Source organism: Manacus candei, unplaced genomic scaffold, assembly GCF_025592945.1.
Source record: "Manacus candei isolate 608988 ecotype Guabito, Panama unplaced genomic scaffold, ASM2559294v1 h1tg000082l, whole genome shotgun sequence".
Lineage (NCBI taxonomy): Eukaryota > Metazoa > Chordata > Aves > Passeriformes > Pipridae > Manacus > Manacus candei.
Window position 1 is genome coordinate 574,991 of NW_026138130.1, and position 24,930 is coordinate 599,920.

Below are 24,930 nucleotides of genomic sequence, written 5' to 3' on the forward strand. Positions count from 1 at the left end.
TGAGGGCATGTCGTTCAGGCATCAGCCTGTGGGGTATTTCCACCGGACTCCTGAATGGTGTTCAGCGTTGTGTAGGATATGATGTAGCTATGCCTGTTAATTCCTTAGCGACCACCTAGTCCCCAGCCAGAGGCTGCCACTGACCTGCCGAGGAGGAACAGAAAACTGGGATGGTGTCCCTGCGGTCAGCTGCCTGCAGAGCTGCTCCCACAGCATAAAGTAGCAATGAAGTAGCTACTTTATTAAGCAAAAACATTGTAATATGGGCTCTCGGGGGCGGGGTTGCTGTGTCTCAAGCCCCCTGAGGCTGCACGGCCCTCCCGGTGCCCGTTCGGAGCTGCCGGGCCGGGCCGCTGGGGGGCGCTCCGCCCCTACCGCCCCCCGCTCCCCGCAGGAATGGTTCAGCCGCCCCTCGGTGCCCGCTTGGCCCCGCCCACTCGGGGCGGCTCCGGGGGGCGGTACGGAGCGGTCACGTGGCTCCGCGCGGCGGGGCCGGGGTCGGGGCCATGTCGCGGCGGGAGCGGGGCCCGGGCACCGACCCGGGTTCGGGCGGCGCCGGGGCGGCCGCGGAGGATGCGGCGCTGGCGGAGCCGGAGGGTCCCGAGCAGTGCCTGTCGCTGCTGCCCTGGGACCGCTTCTCGGCCTGGCTGCACTGCGTGTGTGTGGTGGGCTTCGACCTGGAGCTGGGCCAGGCCGTGGAGGTACGTGCGGGGCTCCGCGGCGGGCGGCGGCGGCGGCGGGGCCCCGCCGGAATCGGGCGCTTCCTCTGGCCCCGGCGTTGCACAGGAGCAGGAAAAGCTTGATGGAAACGTGATTGTGCAGAGCCTCAGAGCGGGGAGCGCCCTGGGGAAGCGGCCCCGCTGTCCCGGGAGAGGCGGGTTGTGCTCGGACAGCAATTCCCACGGTGCCCGTTGTCCTGCCAGCGGGCCCTCGGGAATGGTTCTCATCGCGTGCCGAGATTTGTGTTAAGTACATCATCGGCTTTCTGTACATGCCACGAACGCTGATTTCCATGGCGTGTAGTTGTTAAAGATGTTTAAAGAGCGTGATGGTAACGGGAATGCGAGTGGTCTTCACAATTACCAGCGTTCACCGGCTCGTGGGGCTGCGCGAACAGGTTCCCTACACGTTTGAATCGTTTTCCAGGAGCTCGAGCCGGATCCGGCCCGTGGCAATGACTCCCAGCTGTGCCCTCTGTGCAACAGGCAGAGACAGCTGGGACACTGCCTCGGGAATACACAGGGAGCACGGGCAGCTGGGGTGCTGCTTTGGGAATACACAGGGAGCACGGGCAGCTGGGACACTGCTTCGGGAATACACAGGGAGCACGGGCAGCTGGGACACTGCTTCGGGAATACACAGGGAGCACGGGCAGCTGGGGTGCTGCTTTGGGAATGCACAGGGGGCACAGGGAGAGGCAGCTGTGGCGCTGCTTTGGGAATGCACAGGGGGCACGACAGCTGCGACACTGCTTTGGGAATGCTCAGGGAGCCCACAGCGCTGGAAAATAAACCGGAGAGAAGAGTTATCTTTCAGCTCGGTTTCACATCCTGTTTCACCCTGTTCGCCATGTGACTTACTAGCAAGCTCTTGGTGTGCAGGGAAAGTGTCCTTTTCTTTCTTTCAGTCTTCTTAAAGGGGTGTTGGCATAAACACATGGCACAGTGGCCTAAAATTCAGCCAAGCCAGCTATTGTAATATGTAAAATACATAGCTGATACACATTGTTGGCTGCACGAGAAATGCAAATAAAACCCCAGCATACTGTGCTGATTATCTGGGCTCTGTTCCCTTGCTGTTATAAGGTGGTGTAGGCAACAAAGATGAGGGTTTCTGTATAACCCCTGACTTGGGCAGATGATGTGCTTGGTGGCTGAGAGAAGCACAGCCTCTGGCCTGGCTGCAGACACTTCTATTAACAGTCCCCTTAATTTAATTGACTGCATGCATAAAATGAAATTTAAAGTGTCTGCATAACTGAGGCCTAATTTATTTTTTTTTCGGTATATAGCTGCAGGAAGAAGAATTAGCTTTCAGTTTAAGTTGAAATTCTGGGAAGATACACGAGCTAGTGAGGAAAAGGAGTATGAATTCAAGTCTGGTCTGTATGCCAGTCTTCTGACTAGACATGGATCATTTCAGCATCATTCAGCTGCTGAAGGAGTTACATTTGGTGTACTGCTTAGCATAAGATAGCAAAGGAAAATATTAAGAGGTGGAAAGAAGATGGTGATAAGTTTGCTACATGCAGAATGCAGGTGTTCCACTTGTATGTCTGCTTTCAGCTTTAGTTGCATGAACAATGTTTTGTGGCTGGACATCATTGGATAGGAGAGACTGAGGGGAAAAGAAATGCATTGGAGGCTTTATGACCAGGGGACATAAACCTGCTTAGTCAGAGATCAGCCAGAGGGTCTCTTTGTTGTTTTCTGTGGAGTAGGATAGTGTTATATTATCAGGAGATAAATTTACTTACGTTTTGTAGAACAAGATTAAATGAGCTAACTGGATGTTAGTGGTATGGTAATATGAGGACTCTCAATGCAGCTACCATTGCTGCATTGAACTGCTCTTGGACTAGTTCCCATCTCTGGAAGCCCTGAAACCTGTTTTGAAATATAATCTCTGAATTTATGTTACATTTCATTTGCTTACAAGCTAGCCACCCATTTCAGTAGTTTTGGGGTGGTTTGGTTTTTTTTTTTTTGAGGAACTTCTTAGCTGAAATTTAAGTGTCTCAGGTTTGTCCTCTTTCCTGTATGTTCTTTTCTCACTTACTTGCATAATCACTGATTTTGTACATCCTTTTTTTTTTTTTAGTGGTGGTGCTTCCGTTTCTTTCATTGTGTTGCATCATTTTTGATTTCTGTGTTGTAAAAACTTGTTACATGATTTATTTCTGTAACTACTAAAGCTGTGACTTCAAGTGTAGTCCTTGACCTTGCACAGTTCCCAGCTGTTATTTGGGGCCAATGACATCCTCCAAGAGTTACTGTTAGTATAGAAGGTGTTCTGTGATTGAATTTTGATTACTCCTCTGAGACCTTTTGCACCAAAAATCTCAAGTACTCTGAATTTTTAAATGTATGTGTGTGGTCTCTAACTGGCATTCAAAATACTTTGTAAAGATGGGTGATCAATTAACTTAAAAGCATATAAAATTAAGAATAGAGGCATAATATTAATAGCTTACAATTGAAAGTATTCTAAGGCAGGTATTTGAGTGTTGAATTGTAAAAATATTTAGTAGAAGCTTACTGCTTATACCCAGTTGATTTTCAAATAAAATAAATCTTTCTTCTTGTAGGTAATATATCCTCCACATTCCAAACTCACAGATAAAGAGGTAAGTCATGGTTGCTGTATAAGTATATAATTTGGTTTGAGTTTAGTAATTTCAGGAAATATAACAGCTCTCTTTTCTTTTCCCCACCCTTTAGAAAACCAATATTTGCTATTTGTCTTTTCCAGATTCTAATTCGGGTAAGTGCTTCCTTCACACTGTAGTCATCTCTTGTTGGACTAAGCTGTGTTAAAAAAGATAACATTTGACAGTATGTATTCTGGGCTTTAGATCAAATCCTGATTTATGTATCTTAATATTACAATACAGAAATGTTGCGGCTAAGGTTAAATATAAAGCTGTGACTGCATTGCAGTAAGGTCTGAGGATTCTTCTGCATTTTATGTAAGTGAAATATCGAGAATGTCTATGTGTAAGACCTTCTGGATGACACACTTGCAGACGGTTCAGAATACCTGGCAAGTAAAGAATGAACACCTTAATATCCCTTTTTAAACAAAATAACAGTGTTGTCACTGTAGGGAGGAGAGTAGGCATGGAATTTGAAGGATTTAATAAAGCAATTGGAAGGATACGGAACCCTCTTCTCATAAAGGACTAAGTGTATATTTTCTAAGTTTATAACAGAGAAACTGACTGTTAAATTCAAAAGCAGGTAGAAAGAACAGTCATGAAGGGAAAACCTGGGCTATTTTGTATCTTCTGCATTCTTGCTGCTTCTGCTGCTGTGTGTGGTCCTGCTTGCTAAATTATTATTTAATCTTCTGCATCTGCTGCCAAAGAGAAACTGGGGGCATGTGGCTGATGGGTTGGACCACCTGCAAAAAGATACTGCAGAAAGACAGACACTTCCTTTCCTGTTTATTTCTGGACAAAGTTAAAACCTGCAGTAACAGCCTTGTGCCTGTAACTGCCCTTACTCTGTGCCTGTGGATGCTCTGCAGCAGAACAGCTCTGGTGTCACATGGGTGGTGCAGATGTGTGCTTGTAATGTGTGTGAGCTCTCTCCTATGTAATTTTACAAAATATCTTGGCTAATTTTTCTCCATTGTCTTAATGTCATTAAAGTTATTTTTTCTGTTCTTGCTATACTGTATGTAAATAGAGGAGGAGCTTCTTCTGCTATTGAAAGAGAAGATGAGTTAACTGTATCTTCTTATTACTCCCATTGTTAGCAGTCATAAATACCTCTAACCTTCAAAAGATACATTGAAGGTACAAAATCATGTGTTAGGAACGAAGGTTAATTTTTTTTATTTTTAAATTTTTTTGTGTATTTTTTTTAAATAAGAGTGTAGTAGAGTTGTTTTAGGCAGAATATATGTAAGGAAGGTTTACTTTCAGCAGGAAAAAATCCCATGTTTTTGCTTTTTTTAATGTCCCTATTAAGAACTTTAGGTTCTTGATCATTCTTGATGGACTGAAGTTTCAAATGATGTAGAGGGATTACCTGAATGAAACCTGCCTTCCACAAATGAGCTGGAAGTGTATCCATTTGTTAGGATTTATTTTTTCATTGTAGGCCTTAACATAAAAGGAAAAACTTTATGTAATATAGCAGTGAAGGAAGTTATTAGCTTGCAGCTAAATTTGAGGTCAGCCTTCCTTAAATTTTCATAGCTCAAAAGATTAATTAAACTTTTTTCTTTTACAGCTACAAAGAGATAGTATTCCAGTACTTATGGCTATGAACTCAGGGGTGGAAAGTGATTTAATCAGCTACTAGATCATAATACTTTTTGTGGTTTTGAGCTAAGTTTCCTAGTACAGTTATCTTTTACTTTCTCTGCATGGATAGTTGAAGAAAGAACAGACATTTGCCAGTCTTTTCTGGAAGAGCTTGTTAAATAGGAAGACATCATATCCTGAATGATATTTCAATATATTAATGATTAAGGGTAATTAACTTTTAGGTCTTCTGTGGATAGGTTTTTATAATAGTTTGGGTTTTTTTTCTTTGCTATGGATGAGGGGAACTAGCTTTGAAAACCTGAAGGAAATATTTGGTGCTGTGTTACTGGCACATGCTGTGCTTTTTCTTGTTATCATTGAATCCATATTGCTGAGCACTTGCTTTCATTACCTGTTTGAATTGGATGGTTGTCCCAGCACACCGTGTTTTGCTACTTTTGGTTTGTCTTGGCCCACTGGGAGTTTGCCACTGTGGCTTCAGGAGGTTTCTGAGCCCCAGCCCTGGGTGCTCTGAGCGTGTCAGTGTTAAACCTGCCCAGGCGGTGCCTGCCCGAGGGTTGGAGTGTCTGTGAGGGCTCTCACACAACGTACCAGACTCAAGGAGAAGATGAAATGGAGCTTCTGTGTCTGATAAACAGTTCCCTGGAGAATGGGGCTCTGCCTTTACTGTTCAGTCAGTTGGCACTGGCTGGGGTAAGACAGGACGGCCGAGAGGAACTCAGATCATCAGTGGGGAGGTCATGATTTTTTTCCTGGAGGTCTTTGCAAATTATGTCCCAGAGCAACCAAAGAAGAAGTTATATTCAACGTGGAGAAACAAATGTCCTTTGCCAGGAAGAAACTAGAAATTTACTACTATTAACAGTAGCTATAAGTTTAATAATATATTGATTCTTTTGTAGTGATTTACATGAACACTTATATTGTTACAGTGAAGATGGTCTGCCTGCCACAGGCTGGCCTTTCAGTTGACTGTGTTCATGTTAATACCACTGTGTTGCAGAGACACTTTTTACAGTCCCTTGCTAGAAAGAGTAGTACACCTGTGTGTCCTTTAGGTTTTGACAGTCCCCTTATCACTATTCCTGAGAGCATTTTCTTCAGCTTACATAGCTTCTACCTGAACTAAAGTTTTTTTGGAGCTTCTCCATTTGCAATGGAGAGAACACAGCCACCAGAGTATCAGTGATACAAGTTCTGATTGTGCAGTTCCTATGCCACACCTGGAAAAAGCTTCTTTGATAAGTGATACAAACTTATTTTATTTTTATTTTCAGACTGCAAATAATCAATGTACTTTGGTACTTTCTTTAAGAAATTAATTTTGGTAGAAATTAAGGGAAACTTCACTCCTTGGGGATATTACTGGGAAGTCACACTCAGTTTCACTTGGTTTTCAGCAATTAGCTTTGCAACTTCCAAAATGATGAGTCCTAGACCTACACATGAATTTGTAGGAGATCAGCATAATGCACTCTTATGGTGTGACTAATGTATGAACTGTTTGGTATCAAAAAAAAGTCAAAGCACAGCCATTCAACAGAGAAATGACATGTGCTTAAGATAATTGAAACTCTACAGGTGGACTAAGGAAATGGGTGATTACCAGTAGGAGAACAGCCATTAGGGCTGTTTAAGGACATGACAGTCCCTGTGAGGTAGAGTGACTTTTTTTGTCCTTGTTGCAGACAGAATATTTATTGTTGCCAAATATGCTAACTTGTGCAAGATAGATGAAGAGAAACTCTGATACCTCATTGACTGTAAACAAGTTCTCATGTTAAAGAAGGCTCAGACTCAGAATAGTGTTTATTGTTTATCTCTTCCCCATGTAGGTTGTCTTGGGGACACACAGTTTTGTTTTAGATTTCGACGGTCTCCTGGAAGGAAAGTCTCATTTTGTTGTTTTCTGGACCAATTGGATAGAGATCTACCAGTTTACTTAAAGGTTGGAAATAAGAAAAAATGAAGTTAATTTCTTTTGGGTAATGTTAATTTGTGGGTCATCACCTTAATGCTTGAAAAGCAAAATCTCTGAACTGGAAGTCCTGAAAGTCAAAGCTCAGAAAATATTTGCTGTAGGATATTAGTATAATTATCATAATAATAAGTTTCACTAGCTGTTCTTTAAGTTTTACTACTATGAATTTTGGACTGCAAGGAGAGTTAAATTGAAGACCAGACTTATTTCATTATTGATTAGAAACCTGTAGATCAAACTGTAAAAACCATTACTGTTGTGGAAATCTGAAGTGCTTTGTAACTTAATTAAAAAAAAAATCCAACAAACTTGAGCTGTCTCTCTGTTTCCACACTTAATTTTTGGAAGGTTGGAGCAGTTACCTAAAAGAGGTAATGGCCAAAAAGTTGTTCTCCTCATATTCATAAGGAATATTGAGGCCTTTAGCTATGCTAGTGGGAGTCTGATTCTCAAACTCATCTGTTTATGAGTCAAATACTTTAATTCCTGTTTGTAGGAAGGATGAAGCTGGTGTTTTATCTTTGAAGTGTGAATGTGCTTCCTTGATACTTCAAGAATCTTTAATAAAACTAATAAATTGAAAGACTAGGTTATATCTTTTCAAGTTGGGGCTTTAAGGTTTTTAACTGCTAAAATCTTTTTAGTACTGCTTTGAAGAATTGTAAATGTTGATTTATTCCTCAGGAAGTTATTTCTATTTTTGTTTCATGGTGTGTCAGGAGAATGTAGATATAAAAATAGTAAAGCCAAAAAGCACAGCTGTTTTCACACACTGGTGTTTTCTCTTTGAAGTACTTACTAAAAAAATAATGCCAATAAACAGAGTAAGCGTTCTAGTTTATTGTATCTAATCAACTTTGGAGCTTGCAGGGAAATATGCTTTTGAACTGTATATTGAATGCTTCAGAAAGAGGAGAGTATCAGGTGGTTGTATTGTATTCTTTCTTTTGCAGAAGGATTCAGCATATTACTATGGCTATGTGTATTTCAGACAAGTTCGTGACAAGTCATTAAAAAGGGGCTATTTCCAGAAGGTAATTCCAATTCTTTTAGGAAAACATTTATTTGAAAATTAATTATTTTTCGGTGATCTCAGAGGAACGGGAAAGGTATCTTGCTTTCTAAGTTAATTGTTGGTTTATAGTAAATTGGTCTAATTTCACAACAGCTATGCTACGTTCCAGCTCCACTGTCAGAACAGATGGTTTTCTCTGTGTGTTTAAAAACAAAAAGTTGGTAACTGTAGGGAGTTGTTTGTTTACAGTTGCCCGTAGTCAAAATTGTGGTTGGCTTGCATGTGTGGGAAAAGTCACACTTGACGTCCTCTGAGGGTAACCAGCAAAGCTGCAGTAAAACTGAGGGAAAACATTAACTTGAAATCCTGTTTTTGTTTTGTTCCTCTTTATTCCAGTCTCTGGTCCTCATCAGCAAGCTGCCTTATGTCCATCTCTTCCGCACCATGCTTAAGCAAATAGCACCAGAGTATTTTGAAAAAAGTGAAGCTTTCCTGGAAGCAGGTAGTGGTCCTGTGATGTTGTTCTAGAGGAGCTCTTACACTGTCACATACTTTTTCTGGAGAAATAACAAACAACACTATCATGTTCTAGTTTGTGGCTCTGTCTTCTTGCAGGGTAGAGGATTGAAATTTTAACAGACTTGCTTGATTTCTAGATCATTGAACAGAGCTAATCTAATTTTGCATCTTCTGTGGGAGAATTGAAGGTCCCTCCTAAAACACATCTAGGGTTGTGTGTGCATCAAGACCAGCTGTTGAGCACAAGTAGCTGATGCCAATCCTCAGTTTGTTCTTCTCACAAACTGAGTCCTTTCGGGCAGTCTGACAACTTTTGCTAAACAACTGTACAAATGTCATCTTGCTTGAGGCTTTTTTGTGTGTGTGTGATTTGTTTGTTTTGTTTTTTGACCAAATGGAAAAAGCAACAGAGCAGCACTGATAGCAGGTGCCTCAGCCTTACTGCAGAGCTGTAAGAGCCAGAGAGGGCCAAATGGAAAAGTTATTTGCTCTTTGCCTGGGAGTGCTGTGTTCTTTGTACAATGTTCATGTCTTTGTGCTATCACTGGGCAGCAATTTGTGGAAACCATGAAGGAATTGTATTTTTTTAATCTTCTATTTTCTTGACAGGTTATATTATGAGCAAAATAAGCTCTGCAGAAAACTAGATTTAGGAGTAATATTCAGAATGGTTTGCAAGTTAATGCTGAAAAACTCTCTATCCAAGTTGTAAACTAGCTTTTCCCTTAGCTGCTTGTGTTCATCTATTCTGCAATAGCTAATGTCCATAAAGGGGTGTGTTGTTCTTTAAGTTTCCCAATATGTACTTTCACGGTTTCTCATGTCACATTTCTTCAACCAATTGCAAGTCTCATTGCTACAAAAAAATGAAAGACCAGAGGATACTGTTTTCTTGAAATGACAAACTTTGTAGTTCTAATGGAATAATACATAAAGAATGTCTCAAAGGCTGTAAAACTTGTTTAGTGTGATCAAGAGACAAGTAGAACTGACGTGGACTATTAGCACTAATTTAAAATTGCAGTGTGCACAAAGGTGATTTTGTGATCATGGGTTATACACGATATAAACTGTTATAAATGATACTTGTTTTTCCTTTCAGTTTGTAGCGATGTTGATCGTTGGCCACCACCAGTTCCAGGGAAAGTTCTGCAGTTGCCTATTATGGGTGTTATAATGAAGGTAAGTACTCCTGCACTTTGTGCTTCTCTGAGGGTGTTTTCCCCACCTTTTACTGTCCAGGTCCTATTGCACTGTGCCTTGCTTTCAGTGTCTCAAGCTTCCAAACAGGAATAGATGTTTACTGCACTCAGAGTGAAGGTCTGGGAGATCTTGATGAGGTGCTTTGACTGGGGAGAGGAGGGGAGGATCTTTTATCGTGCTTAGGTTAATATTTAATTTCTGTAGATATTAAAAAGCAGTATTTCAATACAACTACTAATTGTAGTGTCTATATTATCCCACTGGAATTTGCATTCTAGGAAACTTTAGTGCTAATTATATTTGTCAAATCAACCATAAAGTAACACTTGAAAATACTGAGAATTAAATTCCAGTCAAGCAAATTAAATATATTGATGAAAATCATTCTTCTTCTTGAAGATTCACAAGTAAAAATCGGTTTTGGCCCACACACCAGCAATTAATTTCTTGTGCTGTTGATAATTTTCAATGAAAGTGAAATATGTCTGAAGAAAGCTATTAAACGAGTTGTATCTAGTGCAGAGGGAAGAATGGTAGTGTTTAAATGGTGGCTGAGGACTAGGCCTCTGGGAGCCATAGTGTCTTCATATGAAATGCAGTTAAATGGATTTGATGGAACTGGAGTTTACAACCAGAAGCACGTTCTGAAGCAGAACACAGCAAGATGTGTGTGCATCACTGGGGAGAGGAAGGAGAAGTTTCTGAGGCTGTTCTGAAAACACAGGTTTAATAAAGCAGTGTTCTTGGGTGCTGGATGATGATGAGTGTCAGATATGTCTTGTTTGGGTATTGCCTGCATTTATGTCATCAGTAAATCTTACCCATGAGAGCTGACATTGCATTCCTAAACTGAATAAAGTCATAATTACTGTCCAGTGTTACATCCCTGTTTTATTATGCTGCTTGGACAGTTTTAATTGTTCTGTATAAATTACATCCATATGTGCACAGCAGCTTCCAGTATGATGAAATCTGTAGTTCTCAAGACTTACAGATGCAAACTAAAGTCGGAAAAATATACTTAAGTTCAGACTATTTGGATTCTGTGCCATCTTAAAACCTCATGACCTTAGTTCAGACCATTCTTTTCAACATTTAAAAGTATTTTTATTGAAATTACAGTAATAGTTGTGACTAATGTTACCAAGAGTTTTTTCTTAACTGGAGTGTTATTTGCATATTCTGTTACTCAGTTTTCAATTGGAAATTCTGTAGGTGGAAGTTCTGTGGAGTAAATAAGCATCATACTGTAGTATATCCTCTTTAAATGTTACAACTTGTCTCTAAGTCAGCATTTGAAGTGTCTGCTGAATCTGATACAAGGGAAAATAAATCTTTCTTTTTCTTTCCAAGTTGCGGATCCCAACATATCGTGACAAGCCCGGAACAACACCGATAGTACAGAATATGCATCAGGTAGAGATTAGATACTGATATTGTACATAACCTCAGACAAAGCTAAAGATCTGCTTTCATTCTTTTACTTTAAACTTGCTCATAGCGATTGGTAGCAAGTCATCATATATTTGATAAGATTGAAATCCACAATCTTTGAAACTTTGAATGGAAGAGTCAAGAGTTGGATTCTTCATAGAAAAGATATTCTAAGCCAGTTACCCCACGTAGGGAAGGATGTCCAGGTCCTGGAAGAGGGTAGTTGGCTGATAAAATTACTAATTTGATCATCCTTTTAATGTTTGGGGGGAGGGTTGAGGATGAAAACAGAATTAAGAGTCTTTAGTCATAGAAGATGGTTATAAAACAAGTCCATCTGTGCCTTCATGTGCTGTGTAACTGGTGTTTGAAACAACTTCAATATTTTATATCTTTTCTGGACTGAAAGTTACATGCCTATAGGTGGGTTTTGTGTGTGTCTTAGGCGAAATCCTGCTTTTAGCACACAAAAATAGTTACTTGTGGAGATAACATAGTATATACTGACTTCAATAGTAGAGTAGTGTAAATAATTAGGATATATACCACGTGCTGTCTGTAAGCATTTAAGGGAAACCATTTCATTTAATACCTAGGTATTCTGATGACTAAAAAACAAGCATTGCGATGTCTTTTAGGCAGATGCTCAGATCTCCATGGCTTTGCCGACTGTTCATGAAGTGGACCTTTTCAGGTAGGAGCTTGAACTGATTGATTCCTAGCTGTGAATTCCCACAAGTCAAAGTTTTTTGATGGTACTTTGACACATGTCTCACGGTTTGCAAGCCAACATTTGTCAGTATTGGTTTTAATATTCTTTTTCTGTAAAGTTAGCTAAAACACAGTTTGGACAGTATGTAGGCTGAAACTGCAGTAAATAAGCAAGTTCATTAAATGTTCCATTTTACAGAAGTGTTTTATGTTTTTTAAATTACTATTAAGTACTACTGCAAACTTCATTTTTATTCAGTTCTTAACTGGAAGAAATAGGTCTTTTATTATGTCAAGTGAATTAAAACACCTTCATCTGGTTTTAGGTGTTTCTGCCCGGTGTTCTTTCACATTCAGATGCTCTGGGAGCTGGTGCTGCTGGGAGAACCACTTGTTGTGATGGCACCATCACCATCAGAATCTTCAGAAACCGTGTTGGCCCTTGTTAGGTAAATTCAGTGGAGCTTCCAACTAATGACTGAGTGAGTCATGTAAGATCCCAGCCGAGCGGGCCTTCATTTGATCAGTGTAATAAAGCATTGCAGATCTGAGATTTGCTTTTGTCTTTCATGAAATTTTGCACTGAATACATACAGGCAGCTTATCCTCTTTCTACCTTGCAGCTGCATTTCCCCACTGAAGTACTGCAGTGATTTCAGGCCATACTTCACCATACACGACAGTGAGTTCAAAGAGTACACGACTCGCACACAAGCTCCGTAAGTGAATCAAAGTCTGTTGTGGAGATGTTGCTCAAAGCCACTTGTAACCATAAATTTGTGTTCAAATACTACTTAACTAGTCTTAACTTCTGTCATTATGTTTAGACTCCCTTTCTTAATAAGATTTATCTTGCAGAGTGCAGTTATTACTTGATTTAAGTTTTGACTTCAGTTAGATAGGACAAAGAAGTTATGAAACAATGCCATAAATAAACTACTCCTGAGCTTCATGAGATATTTGTCTGCAGAATAAATAAAACTGCAAATATGAAAACAATAAAAGTTTTTGCTTTTCTGCAAGAGTTTTTCTGTATAACACCAGCTCCAGACTATCTCTTTGGGAGATTTGGGTAATAGTTTTCATCTTTAATCAACTGCTAATCAAAGTGACTAATTCAACATCCATATGGCTGCTTTGTAGAGTTAATTCAGTGGTGTCCTAGTTGAGACAACTTAAAAATTAAATATCTCTTCACCGAATTTGTTAGAATAATACTGTAAATAATTCAGATATTAAGATTATTTTTAAGAGCGTGAATGTCCAAAACCACTGATGTTTAAAACTGCTTTAAGAACACATTTTCCTCTTTATTTTTTTTAAATTCTGCTCTTATTGTGAGAACGTACACCTCCAATATTTCTTATTATATGTTATTTAAATGTAGCTTGATTAGATTCACTGATCTTTTTGTAAATAAATTTCTTCTAATGTCAGAACAGGCAGAGGTTGTTGGTTTGGCTTTTTTGTTTTGTTTTTCTTACTGTATTTTTCCTCTAAACGGATGTATTGCCAGAGAGAGAGCAGTGGAAAAACACATAAACACAGGCAATATGTTTCAGATGGTGTTCCATGGGAATGGTTATGCAGTATGTAATTTAGTTTCTAAAAATAATTCCAAGAAGAATTTGTTTAAACTTCAGTAACCTATGTTTCAAAATTGCATCCTCTCCTCTGTAGCAAAACAGAAAGGTTGGTCAGTCTGTATGTTAGTATTTGAAACAGAGCTGGAATTGCTCTGGCTTTCTTATGGAAAACAAAAATTTGGAAAGGTAGGAAATAGGTTTTTTAAGCAGTGGCTCTAAGAAGGGGAAGAATCCAGATGATGCAGATTCTGTGTATTTTATTACCTTTATGAGAGGTGAGCACGGGTCTGTTTTTCGTCTTGATGTTTTGATTTATTGTGTCTTTTCAGAAATTACTTTAGTGGTTTACAATCAGAATTGGTTCTGGTAAATATGACAAATTAAGGCTCCTAAAAGTGACCCAAGTAGCTTACCACGTCTTACTATTCTATTACCAGTAGTACTGAAAAAAGATTCCTCATGATTTGCTACTAGTTTATGTTGGCCTGGAGAGTTATTATTTTAGTGTGTGTAAATGAAGGCCTTACTTGAACTCCTGATCTTTCAACTTCCAGTTAGTAAAAGAACGTCTATTTGTGTGCATTGGTCCAAACTAATTCTGTGTGAAACTTGCATTTTGGCTCCCACAAAATAGGCATGAGAACATTTAATATTTCAGTTGGGCTAGACTTGACCCCTTAGTAGGGAGAAAGGAATGCCTATTTTTTGGGTTCTTTTATTCCTCATTTTTTCAGTGTTGTGACATGGCAATGAGAAGAACATAAGATAAAACATCATAAATTGATTTTTCAGACTAAAAAAAAGGAATGTGTCAAATCTTTATATGAACACTATCTTTATTGTTTTGGAAGAGAGATTGTAAATCACCTATGATGACCCGAGACAATAACGAACATTTGCAAGTCAAAAGTAATTTAAATACATCAAACAAGTTTAAGGGGATTATAGAGACAGCAAAAAACCAAAGTCAATTCAAATGAGTGGGGAAAACTATGAGTGGGGATTAAAATGTTTTGAGCTGAACATACTTGGACAAAAGGACTCAAAAGAAGTGATTTTTCTGGGCAAGGTGGAGTCAGTGACAAGCAAGAAAAGAAACTGATACAATTTGGTGCTTCTGTTGACCTTTTGTATTCATTAAGACAGAAGCTCTTGCTGTCATATTTTAAACACTGTCCTTACTTTTCTAGGCCCTCTGTCATTCTAGGGGTGACAAATCCCTTTTTTGCTAAAACACTTCAGCACTGGCCTCACATTATCCGAATTGGAGATATTAAACTTCCAGGTAAAGTATAAATATCTTCTACAATCCTGTGCAATAGGATCTAACTGTGGGCTTATTTATTTACAAACATGTAAATTAGTCCCATTAATTTAGCTTAATACTAACTAAATTGTCATAGGTGTAAATCTGTCAAGTGAAATTAGACTCTTGAGTGCTCTATGTCTTGTCTTGTCAAATCTCATATATTAAATGCAAAAGGTGGTGATAGTCATTAGTAATAATGTTTTACCTTTCACACAGTCCTGATTTTGTCTCTCTGCCAATAAGGTATTAAAATGAGAGACATATTACTGATGTTAATTTTAGTATGAGTAGAATGTAATAAATCAGTCACAGCCAGCACAGAATGTAAGACCCATGTGAAAACTAAGTTTGAATGTTACAGTAATGTAAAAAGTTGTTTGTTGACAGTGTTTCGATAATATATTTCTAATCTGGCAGCATTCCAGTAATTATTAATTGTTCAAGTTGAATGATTTCCTTACATGATTGAGTAGAATTTTCATGTACTCTTTGGATAACATGTCAGTCACCAGCCTGTAGTAAAATACCACACTATTCTATTTATTGTATGAAATTCCTGGGAGTATCTGTCTTATGTGACAGCTTCACTCTTCTGTTCTGACAGTGGCAATGCATAAATATGCAGTTAAGATAAAACATCATAAAATTAATTTTTGTTAAATAACTTAAGTTTGATTTCTGAATACAACAAATTAATTAAGAATTATGTGCTGTGTTCAATATAATTAGGCAAAGTTTTGCTTTACTTTAAAATATCGTGCCTGTCCACGGTCAGAATACCTGTAGGGGCTTGTCAGGGGTCTCAGGAGGAGTTACTTAGCTGCTGTGTAGTTCAAGTTTGGAAAATAGAATCTTAATTAAAAAATTAAACTCTGCAAAGTCATATACACAGGTTGCCTTCAAATTTGATATACAGTTTCAAGTATGAAATTCTAAAGTTTTGGTGCAGCTATGGGAAATGCTTAGTCAGAAACTTGTAGAGATGTATCTGTCTGATCTGACTTTAAAAATTTATATTCTATTTCTTTAGGGACAAAGAGAGGGTTTCTGATTATTTTTTGTTCTTTTTTTTTTTTTTCCTTTTCTCCCCACTCTGCAGTTTCAATAGCAATTTATACTGTTATCTCCTCTGAAGTCGAGCATCCAAATAGATTTAAGAGAAGGTTCTGCTGAGGCTGCAGGACTGTTAACAGGGTTTAGGGTCTTCTGGCTGGAGAAGGATAAATTGGAAAAACACAACAAAAGCCTTTACTTTGGCCCATAGTAAAGAAGACATAAACTGATTTAATTTCTTATGTACAATTTTTATTTTGATCAAGGTGCAAAAGGTTTGTTCCCAAAAGCATTTGCGTTAAGGGGAACAAAGGAAGATGGAATAAAAATATGAAATTAATGAAATAATAATTCACTACTGTATATCAGTAAGTTTATTTGGCTTCTGGGTTTAGAAGGTCATGCTTTTGGGGGTTTTTTTGTTTAGTTGATTTTTGGGTAGGGTTTTTTGTTGTTATTTTCAACAAGGAAAAGTCTATGTGCTCCTGTTCATGTGTTTGCTGGACATTTCTGGATATATACTTGGATTCTTGTCGATGTTTCTAATGTTTCTTACAATATTAGATTGTCTTCTAAGTGAAAGTACCCATTTCTAAAAGTCAGTGCCATGTATAGCACATCAGCTGTAGTATCTAGTAATAGAGATGGAGATTTCAAGCAAGGTGTCTTTATATGTTTTGGCAGGTGAAGTTCCAAAGCAGGTGAAAGTGAAAAAACTGAAGAACCTAAAAACTTTGGACTCCAAACCTGGTAATAACTTCAGAGTTAAATTACCATTATTTTAATCTTAAAAAGCATACCCTGTTTCTCCTTTGGCTATAGGCTGCTTTTTTTCCTCAGGTGTTTATACCTCCTACAAACCATACTTGAACAAAGATGAAGAAATCGTTAAACAGTTGCAAAAGGTAATACTGTAAATGTCTTCTTAAGGGTAACTGGGTTGTGTATTTTGTGTACTGTTGTACAGTGTTTTCATTTAAGGAAGCACTTTGTGTAACTGAAATGAAACTGGATTCCAGTTCCTTTGCCCCAGTTCGTAGCAGTATAGCTGGATATACACCCTCATTGTAGAAGGGCTGCTGCCTTGTTAGCAGCTTCTATAACAATATGTTAGGACTCAAAAAGTTAGCTTAATAATTTAGAGGATTGAAGGGATTATCAGTTCATCTGCTTTGGGTTTTCCACCCTCTGCCAGCCCCCTCCACCTCTCATCTCTTTGGTCGAGAAATCTCATGCATGAGGTGTGTAAGAATCAGAGTTTCCAAGTTTTAACTGCTTTGCAAATACTTGTTTATAGAAACTTTTCTTTCCTTGGATTTCTTTACATGAAAATAAAAAACCAACAATTGAAAAGATGAGTACAAAAGGACTTGAAGCTATTAATTTCCTTTGCTGTTCAGGGTGGGAGGTGCCGTGTGTGGGATTATAGCAAATGAATACAGAAACACTGGAATAAGTATTGATAAAAAAGAAACCCACCACAACTACCTACGTGTTTTGGAGTAACAGACTGTGATTTTTCTTTTTTTTTAAGGGAGTACAACAGAAACGTCCAACAGAAGCACAGAGTGTGATTCTTCGGCGCTACTTTTTGGAATTGACAGAAAGTTTCATTATTCCATTAGTGAGTTCTTAGACTAATGGGGTTTTTACATAGGTAATATAGAATAGCATTTTTGGTGTTACCCTGACTGACTAAGTCCAGTAACTATCCAGTAACTAGCAGTGTATCCCTGGGGTCAACACTGGGTCCAGTACTGCTCAACATCCTTCATTAGTGAGCTGGACAGTGGGGCACTGTGTACCCTCAGAACATGTTTTGTGAATGACCTGAGTGTTTCATCATTTTACAGCAGGCATGATCAGGTCCAGTTTCTGTTTGGAAGAACTGGAATATCTCTAGAGACTTGTTTGTCCTTGGGTGTTCAAGATTAGAGGAACTTTTCTTTAAAATTCATCTTTCTCTCCTGTTCTTTTGAGACTGAATGGACACATAGTGTGAATCTAAAACCTTTCCCTGGCTTCCTCCCTGCACCTTGTCACTTCAAGCAAGGAACCTAAAGCATGTTCTGTCATAAGTCTTAGTTTACAGGGTGAGATCACCCTTCACATTCTCTGCAACAGGAAAAGTATGTGGGGAGCTGTCCTTTGTTTCTTCAAAAGATAGAACTAGACTTGTCATAATGTTATCAAAACTAATTATGTTCACAGATCAAAATGTATGGCCAAGTGCTTACAAACACTTGGAAATGTGTATCAGTTTGTGCAGATCTGCCTGTGTGAGCTGGTGAGGCAGAGCTGCCTGCTGTTGTTACACCTGATGCTTCAGCAGTGGCCCCTCTCCCTATGGGTTGGACACGTTGGGGCTCTGGCCATGCCTGTGCCAAGCCTTGCTACAGCAGAGATGCCCACAGCATCTGTGGGTTAGTTCTAGAGCTAATGTTTGTGTGAGAGACCCTGGAAATCAATTCCAAACACTTGTTACAAACTGAGATTACACTTTGGAATAACCCATGATATGAAGGTACCTAGGCACTGTCACCAATAAAAAGAGAGATTGTTTACTCTGTGGCTGAAGTTCAGGATATAGATATTCCATGTACATGTTTGCTTCCTGTCTTCCTTTGCCCCATGTCCTTCTTGAACCTTGCTGACATGAAGTTGGAGTTGGGAAATGCAATCAGTATTAGATAAGTTCCTCTTGTCTTCTTATGTGGTGAATATGCACAACCCCACCCTGTACCAATACTCAGCAGAGAAAATGCTGTGGTCACAAGCAATAAGTAAACACACACGTGGTCTGTGTATCTTTAATAGTGGTTATGCAAACAACCTTTCCTTTTCCTTTCCCCAGGAACGTTATGTGGCAAGCCTGATGCCTCTGCAGAAATGCATATCACCATGGAAGGTAAGGAAATATCATTTGAATGAACTGGAAATTGGTGATTAGAGAAAAGTTATGGTATGCTAATTATTTTTTTCCTTTCCATAGAGTCCACCACAGCTGAGGCAGTTTAGCCAAGAAGACTTCATGAAGACACTGGAAAAAGCAGGACCACAGCTCACCTCAGGTTTAAAAGGAGACTGGATAGGACTTTACAGGTCATTTCTTTCAGCAGCATAAAAAATTATATAAATGAAAATAGATAAGTAATATGAACGGTCTATTCCTGATCAAACTTATGATTAGTATTGATTTTAATAAGACTTTCTTTTAGAATGTATGCTCTGATAGGAATTGATAGTGCTTAATATACTTTACTCACTTAAATGTGTTTCTCTGTAACCTGTTAATGGTTTCCTAAATATAATTACTTCAAATTTGATGATGTCAAAAACAGCGTTACCAAATTGTACTTAAAATCTAAATTGTATTTTGCTTTGGTGTTTTACCAGGCATTTTTTGAAATCACCAAACTTCGATGGTTGGTTTAGGAGCCGGCAGAAAGAAATGACACAGAAGTTGGAGGCCCTTCATTTAGAAGCACTCTGTAATGAGGTTAGAAAAATGTGTGCTGATGATTATGTTTATCATCTTTTAATAAAAATATATTCTCTCACAGGTCAGTTTTACTCATGTTTTCATAGGTTGAACATGAAAATGTTGACAGTTTAGTCTAGCAGAACATGATCTTGTTCACCAAGGACAAGGTAGAACTAACATAGCAAGAGAGAACAATACAAAATACAGTTCACTTGTTACAACAACTGTCATCATTTGTAAAAACATATCTTTAGTACTCTTTTGTTTTGTTATGTATTTTAAAATTGAATATACACACCCCCCCAAAAAAATAAAAAGCTTTTTCCTCTTATTTGATAATATTATTTCATTTAGCTTCTGTCTTTGGCATCTCACTTGACACTTTCAGTTGTGATATAGTTTGTAGCTTTGAAGGTAGAAAACCAGTGAATACCACAGAAAGTTGGTGACTAATTAGATAGGGTTAGTAAATAAGCCTAAAACTGATCCATAGTAATTGGAAGCTGAGAAGTGAAATCTTTTTGTTGATTTATAACAAAATGCCAAACAAACGTTCCTATGTTGTAAGATCCATTCTTTAATGAAGAAGCTGAAGTGGGTATCAGTATAATTTGAGTTGGAACAGCTGCTAAAGAAATGATTTGCAAGAGGAGAAGACATTGTACAGCTAGAGAGGGAATAGGAAGAACAAAAAAAAAGTAAGGCTATGCCACAGCTTGTAAACAAACAAAAAAATTGCTCTGATTATTTTTGAAAAGCCATTTGTTTTTATCCCTTGCCCTGTCAATTCCCAAACAGTACCTTGTAGCAAACCCAAACAGATTGTTCAAATAGAGCAGCCCAAATAATTTGCAGGGCAATAGCTAGGTCAATTATATAACTTAGATTCTATCCAATTATACTTGACATTAACTTAATCAAAGAAAAGGAAATGTGTCACAAATTTATTACTGATTCTGCTCCTCACTGCTTTTTCTTTTGATCCAAGTGTTAACATCTTTCTCTACATGAGCAAATATCTTTGTTAGGTGAATAGTAAAGGGATAAGGGAACAGAACTTCCATAAGAAAACTCACTTGATTGTAGATTGTATCTTACTAGTTATTGGCTGTGATCTCCTTTAATGCCCTGCCTTACACTACTTTTAATATTTCATTGTGCTGACAGATCTGATTTGGTAATCATTCACTGCTATTTTGCATTGTAGATGTTCTTTTTCAAACTAAACCTGTTGGGCAAGATTTTTTTTTTTCCTTTAATTTATTTGTATTGTGTTCATGTGCAAGTTTGTTCTTAGGCCAAGTACTGGGCAAACATGCAAATAAAGCAGATTTTGTGAGTCACAGTAAAGACAGGACATGAGTAAAATGAGTTTAGCAAATGGCATGGGAATAAGAAAGAGACTTATTCTGAACAGTAGGTGTAAATTAATACTACTTTTGAAATTACATATGTTGCCATAAATATTTCAATGCTTGATTTTTCTTATTTTAGAACTTGGTTTTTTGGAGTCAGAAGCACACTGAAGTAGAAACAGTGGATCTTGTCTTGAAGTTAAAAAATAAACTGGTAAGTAACTGAATTGAACATGACTTAAATACCTAGAAGCATTATGTAGTTGTTTTTGCAAGGAATTAAATGAAAATATTCATCATGATCTAGGTAGCTTAAGGAATCAGACATTCAGGTTTTTAAAAGAAAAACAGTTCATTTGAGCCATGCCTGAAAAGTTAGTTGGCTCCCCAACATCATCTGGCCATGTTGGAAGCAATGTACTGCTGGGAACTCTGTGACTGATCTGAATCCTCAGGGAGGAAGAAGTCCAAAAAACCAAAAAAATTTGGTTTTTTTTTCTTGAAAGCCAAAATCAGTGTTGCTCATGCTGTCGTGTGGTTGTTGAGGAAACCTGCTGTTGTCCAAAGCAAATGAGGAATCCATTTGCCAGATTTTCTAATATATCACTTTGATGTGTCTTAAGATGAAGTTGCACTTAGAGTAGAAATCATGTTTTCTGGTACCTGTGCAGTTGCAGGCTAACAGAGAACATCTTCCTGTGAAAACCGACACCCTGAAGAAGCTGCAGACACACATCAATGACATCATATTAGCACTTCCAGATGACTTGCAGGACATCTTGCTCAAAACTGGCACAACATGATTTCTGCTGGGCTTTTTTGGTGCAGAAAACCAAAAGGCAAGTAGTCTCACAGAAGACAGTGGCTTACCAGGTTTGGACCACAGCTGTAAGCAGTACATTAACACTACAATGGACTGTACTAATAGTATAGCCCATTTTACTATTTTCACTGTTTTTTCCACTTAAATACCAATGCAACTAAAGGGATTCCTGTGTCTAATAATGTTTGAAATAAGTGCTCTTAAAGAATAATCTGTGGGCATATGAAGCTGTACCACAGTCTAGGACCACAGTGCAGTGCTGGCATTGCAGAATGTTTTTCCATTGGTGCTGCTATACCCAATCCTGTTAACTCAGGGGTGAGCAATATTGATCCTGTACTGTCCTGTTGATGTAGTATCTGGTTATTCTTTCTTTCTTTTTTTCTTTTAGTTTTTATCTAGTGATAACTCCAACTGACATGTGATTGGCCAGAATGCCTTATAGTTGAGGTATTTTACTGGTAAATCATTGCTTTCAAAACTCTTTCAGGAACAACTGAAATAATCAGATTGCTTCTTAACTTTTTTCCTTTCTCCTTTTTACCATCTTTCCAAAATGATATTAATTTAGCATCTTGAAAGAAGAGAAGGCAGCTGAAAAAAATTTCCTGAAGGGAAGTCTCTTCTATTTAATTTCTGTTAATTAGGGTGCTCTTACATGCCTTAAATAAAGTAATTGTGTACTAATTCACGGTTTTAAACTGCTGACATCGAGGATTTCAAGTGGATCACTCGTGTAAATGTAAGCATGCAGTGTTCATCACAGGAATTCAACACAGTGGAGTTCTAATGAGAATTTTAAAATGAGTGGTTTCAGTAGAGTTGGCTGATACACAATCTGATCGGGTGGAGATCATAGGAGTTCAGCTCATTTTATAACTTTTAACTTTATTGGTTTTGGCTTACACCAGTCGGGTGTTTGAGGAGGTGGAGGGAGAAGATGCTGCTTCAGCTGAGAAAAGCCTCTGGACAGGTCAGACTGTGGCAAGAAGCAACTGTAGCATGAGATTATTCTCAGTATATGCATATAGCAGACATGCATAAAGAGTAATTTCCTCTTGCATATTAAGCAACAAGAATGTGATGTTTATCTTCTTGAACAAGTTTCAGTGGTATATAAGAACTCAGCTGCTCCACATGCAGTGTTGTACTTTGACCAGTTTCAAATAGAATAAACATAATATTATAGTGTACACACAGCATATACTTTTATATGACAAATGGATCACAGTTGTAAAAAAAACCACTCTGCTTTTAAGTGCTTGGATAGAATTTTTAAAAACTTATGACATAATCCTGCTATAAGAATGTGCTTTTCTATAACAAATATTTCATATCATCTTTCTAAAAATGTCTTATTTAGATATTAAGTGTCACGATGGTATTTTTATGAAAATAATGTATTTTAATACTGTTATGTTTTGTATACAATTAATCATGACCAAAAGTTTAATGTATCTATTATGCTACTTAAACTATACCACTTCAGCATTAATTGCTAACTTGCAAATTTTTTTTGCACACCCTGATGAATAGCATTTCTAATTCAGAAATTATTAAGTGGCCATTCATACCCTAAGTTATCTTAAATATTTAACCTGGAGCACTGTGTACTTTCTTGGAACCATGTAAACTGGTAACAACTATGATAACTATCACATGACTGCAAATACGTATTTTTTTAAAGGAAAATAAAAGAGCTTGATTTTTATTTTTTTTTCTTTGAAAGTTATGTGACTTAGATGGTGGGTGTGTTTGGGTTGGTTGGTTTTTCTCCTCTCCTAAGCAAAACTGTTCAGCTTGCAGAGACTGCTGTTTGATGAAGCTGTACCACTGAGGTGCCCAGAAATATGTAGTGTGATGGAGTGGTGGTGTGGTTTGATTCTGCATCAGGGTTGTAACATGACAGAGCTGCAGCATCCTCAAGGAAGCACATGCAGGCATGGGCTTCCATGCAAAATTTATCCAGTCTTCAATCTGTTTCCTGCACACATCTGAGAGGCCCTTGAGAGACACGGTAGTGGGAAGTAGGCTGCAAGCAAAGCTCAGTTCAGGTTTCTTTACTGAAGTTGGTATTAGTTTCAATCCCTGAATAACTAGATGCTTACACAGCATTAGTGTCTTGTTCAAAAGAAAGGCAAAAAGAAAAGTTGTACTGGGTTGTTTGCTGTCTTCATCAGTGACTTGCAATGCTTTTAGTAATGGTGGTTCAAAAGGACTTTACCCTGCAAGTCAAGGCCAACAGGAACAGCCTTTCCTCATTGCAGGGGTCTGCTCTTGTCCTGGCTCCCTGCAGCCCTTTCACACTGACCAGGCATGTTTTGACTAGGGATGCTTCAGCCATTCAGAGTGTTGCAGCAGGGAAATTCCATCAGCTGCAGAAAGCAGAACCAGCTTGGTGACTGGAATTTTCCCATCCCCATGTTTTGGTTTGGTTTTGTTTTTAACTCAGCGTGCTTAAAATCTAAGGAAAGGGCTTGTACTTACTCTAATTCATCTGACACTTGACAGCTAAAGGACAGTGCATAAAACTACTCAGTTTGGTAATTTTGCCTCACTCTTCACCTGGTTACCCGGTTTTAAAAAAAAACTGAAAAAAAAAAAATATATGTGTACATACAGAATACCTGGATGATTAGAAAGGGTCCCAGAAAAGAGGTAGCAGCTGTTCAGTAAAGAACAACATGCTAAAGATCAACATCCCCAGCTAGGTCATAGAAAGAAGCTGGACTGCCTCAGTCAGTGTAACAAGAGAATAAACTGGGTGTGCATAATAAGCTTTGGGACTTCTCAAATTTCTTCTAAACATAAAAAGAATGCCAAGCACTAAAACATGAGGTAAAGTGCACTCAAATACAGTAGAAGTACAGCCAGACCCTTAACAATATTAACATCCATGATCTGAATAGAGAACAATGAATGAACTAAAATAATTGTAAATAATAATTCTGTTGTAAATAATAATTCTGTATGACTGTATAGAGCAGCCACTTATGTTAATGTTGAAATGCTGGTTATCACAATCGCTTCTAAAGCAAGTGTTAAATTGTTCTCAAACAACTGAAATAATGAAAGGGATCTGTTAACAACTCAGATACAGTAAGAATAGGCCAAATTGAAGGTCTAGAAAGTAATTATTCTCAGCCAAGTTCAGTGAAGCTTAACTTTCCTGGGCAAAAAAAGTGTAAATACTGAGTGCTCTCACTGGACTCCTTAGATTCCCATTTCCCGATGGTTTTAATAGTTCATTGGTATCATCTTAACATGTTAGGCACTAACGAGATTAAGGTATGATTTATTTGCAACTTGAATTTTATAAAAATGTAACTGACCATCTTAATTTACACCAGATTTTTGGTCTGGAAGAATGTAATTTAGAACTTGCATAAGACTTTCAAAATGATACATAAGAAAAGCTGTGGATGCTCCAAGGCCTTGGTGGATGGGGCTTTGAGTGACCT

General features: G+C 38.3%; 1 protein-coding gene across 1 annotated transcript; it reads left to right on the forward strand.

The window, feature by feature from the left end:
* Nucleotides 1-286: 286 nt before the first annotated feature.
* DENND6A (DENN domain containing 6A) lies at nt 287-23,188 on the forward strand. The gene is given in 21 exon segments (XM_051811350.1): nt 287-457; nt 460-701; nt 3,308-3,346; nt 3,441-3,483; nt 6,832-6,944; nt 7,931-8,011; nt 8,389-8,494; nt 9,614-9,693; nt 11,068-11,130; nt 11,787-11,842; nt 12,186-12,308; nt 12,483-12,578; nt 14,636-14,730; nt 16,492-16,557; nt 16,648-16,712; nt 17,342-17,431; nt 18,662-18,715; nt 18,800-18,909; nt 19,204-19,306; nt 20,786-20,860; nt 21,318-23,188. Coding segments are annotated over 21 exon segments (1,893 nt in total). The 5' UTR covers nt 287-396; the 3' UTR covers nt 21,450-23,188.
* Nucleotides 23,189-24,930: the final 1,742 nt, after the last annotated feature.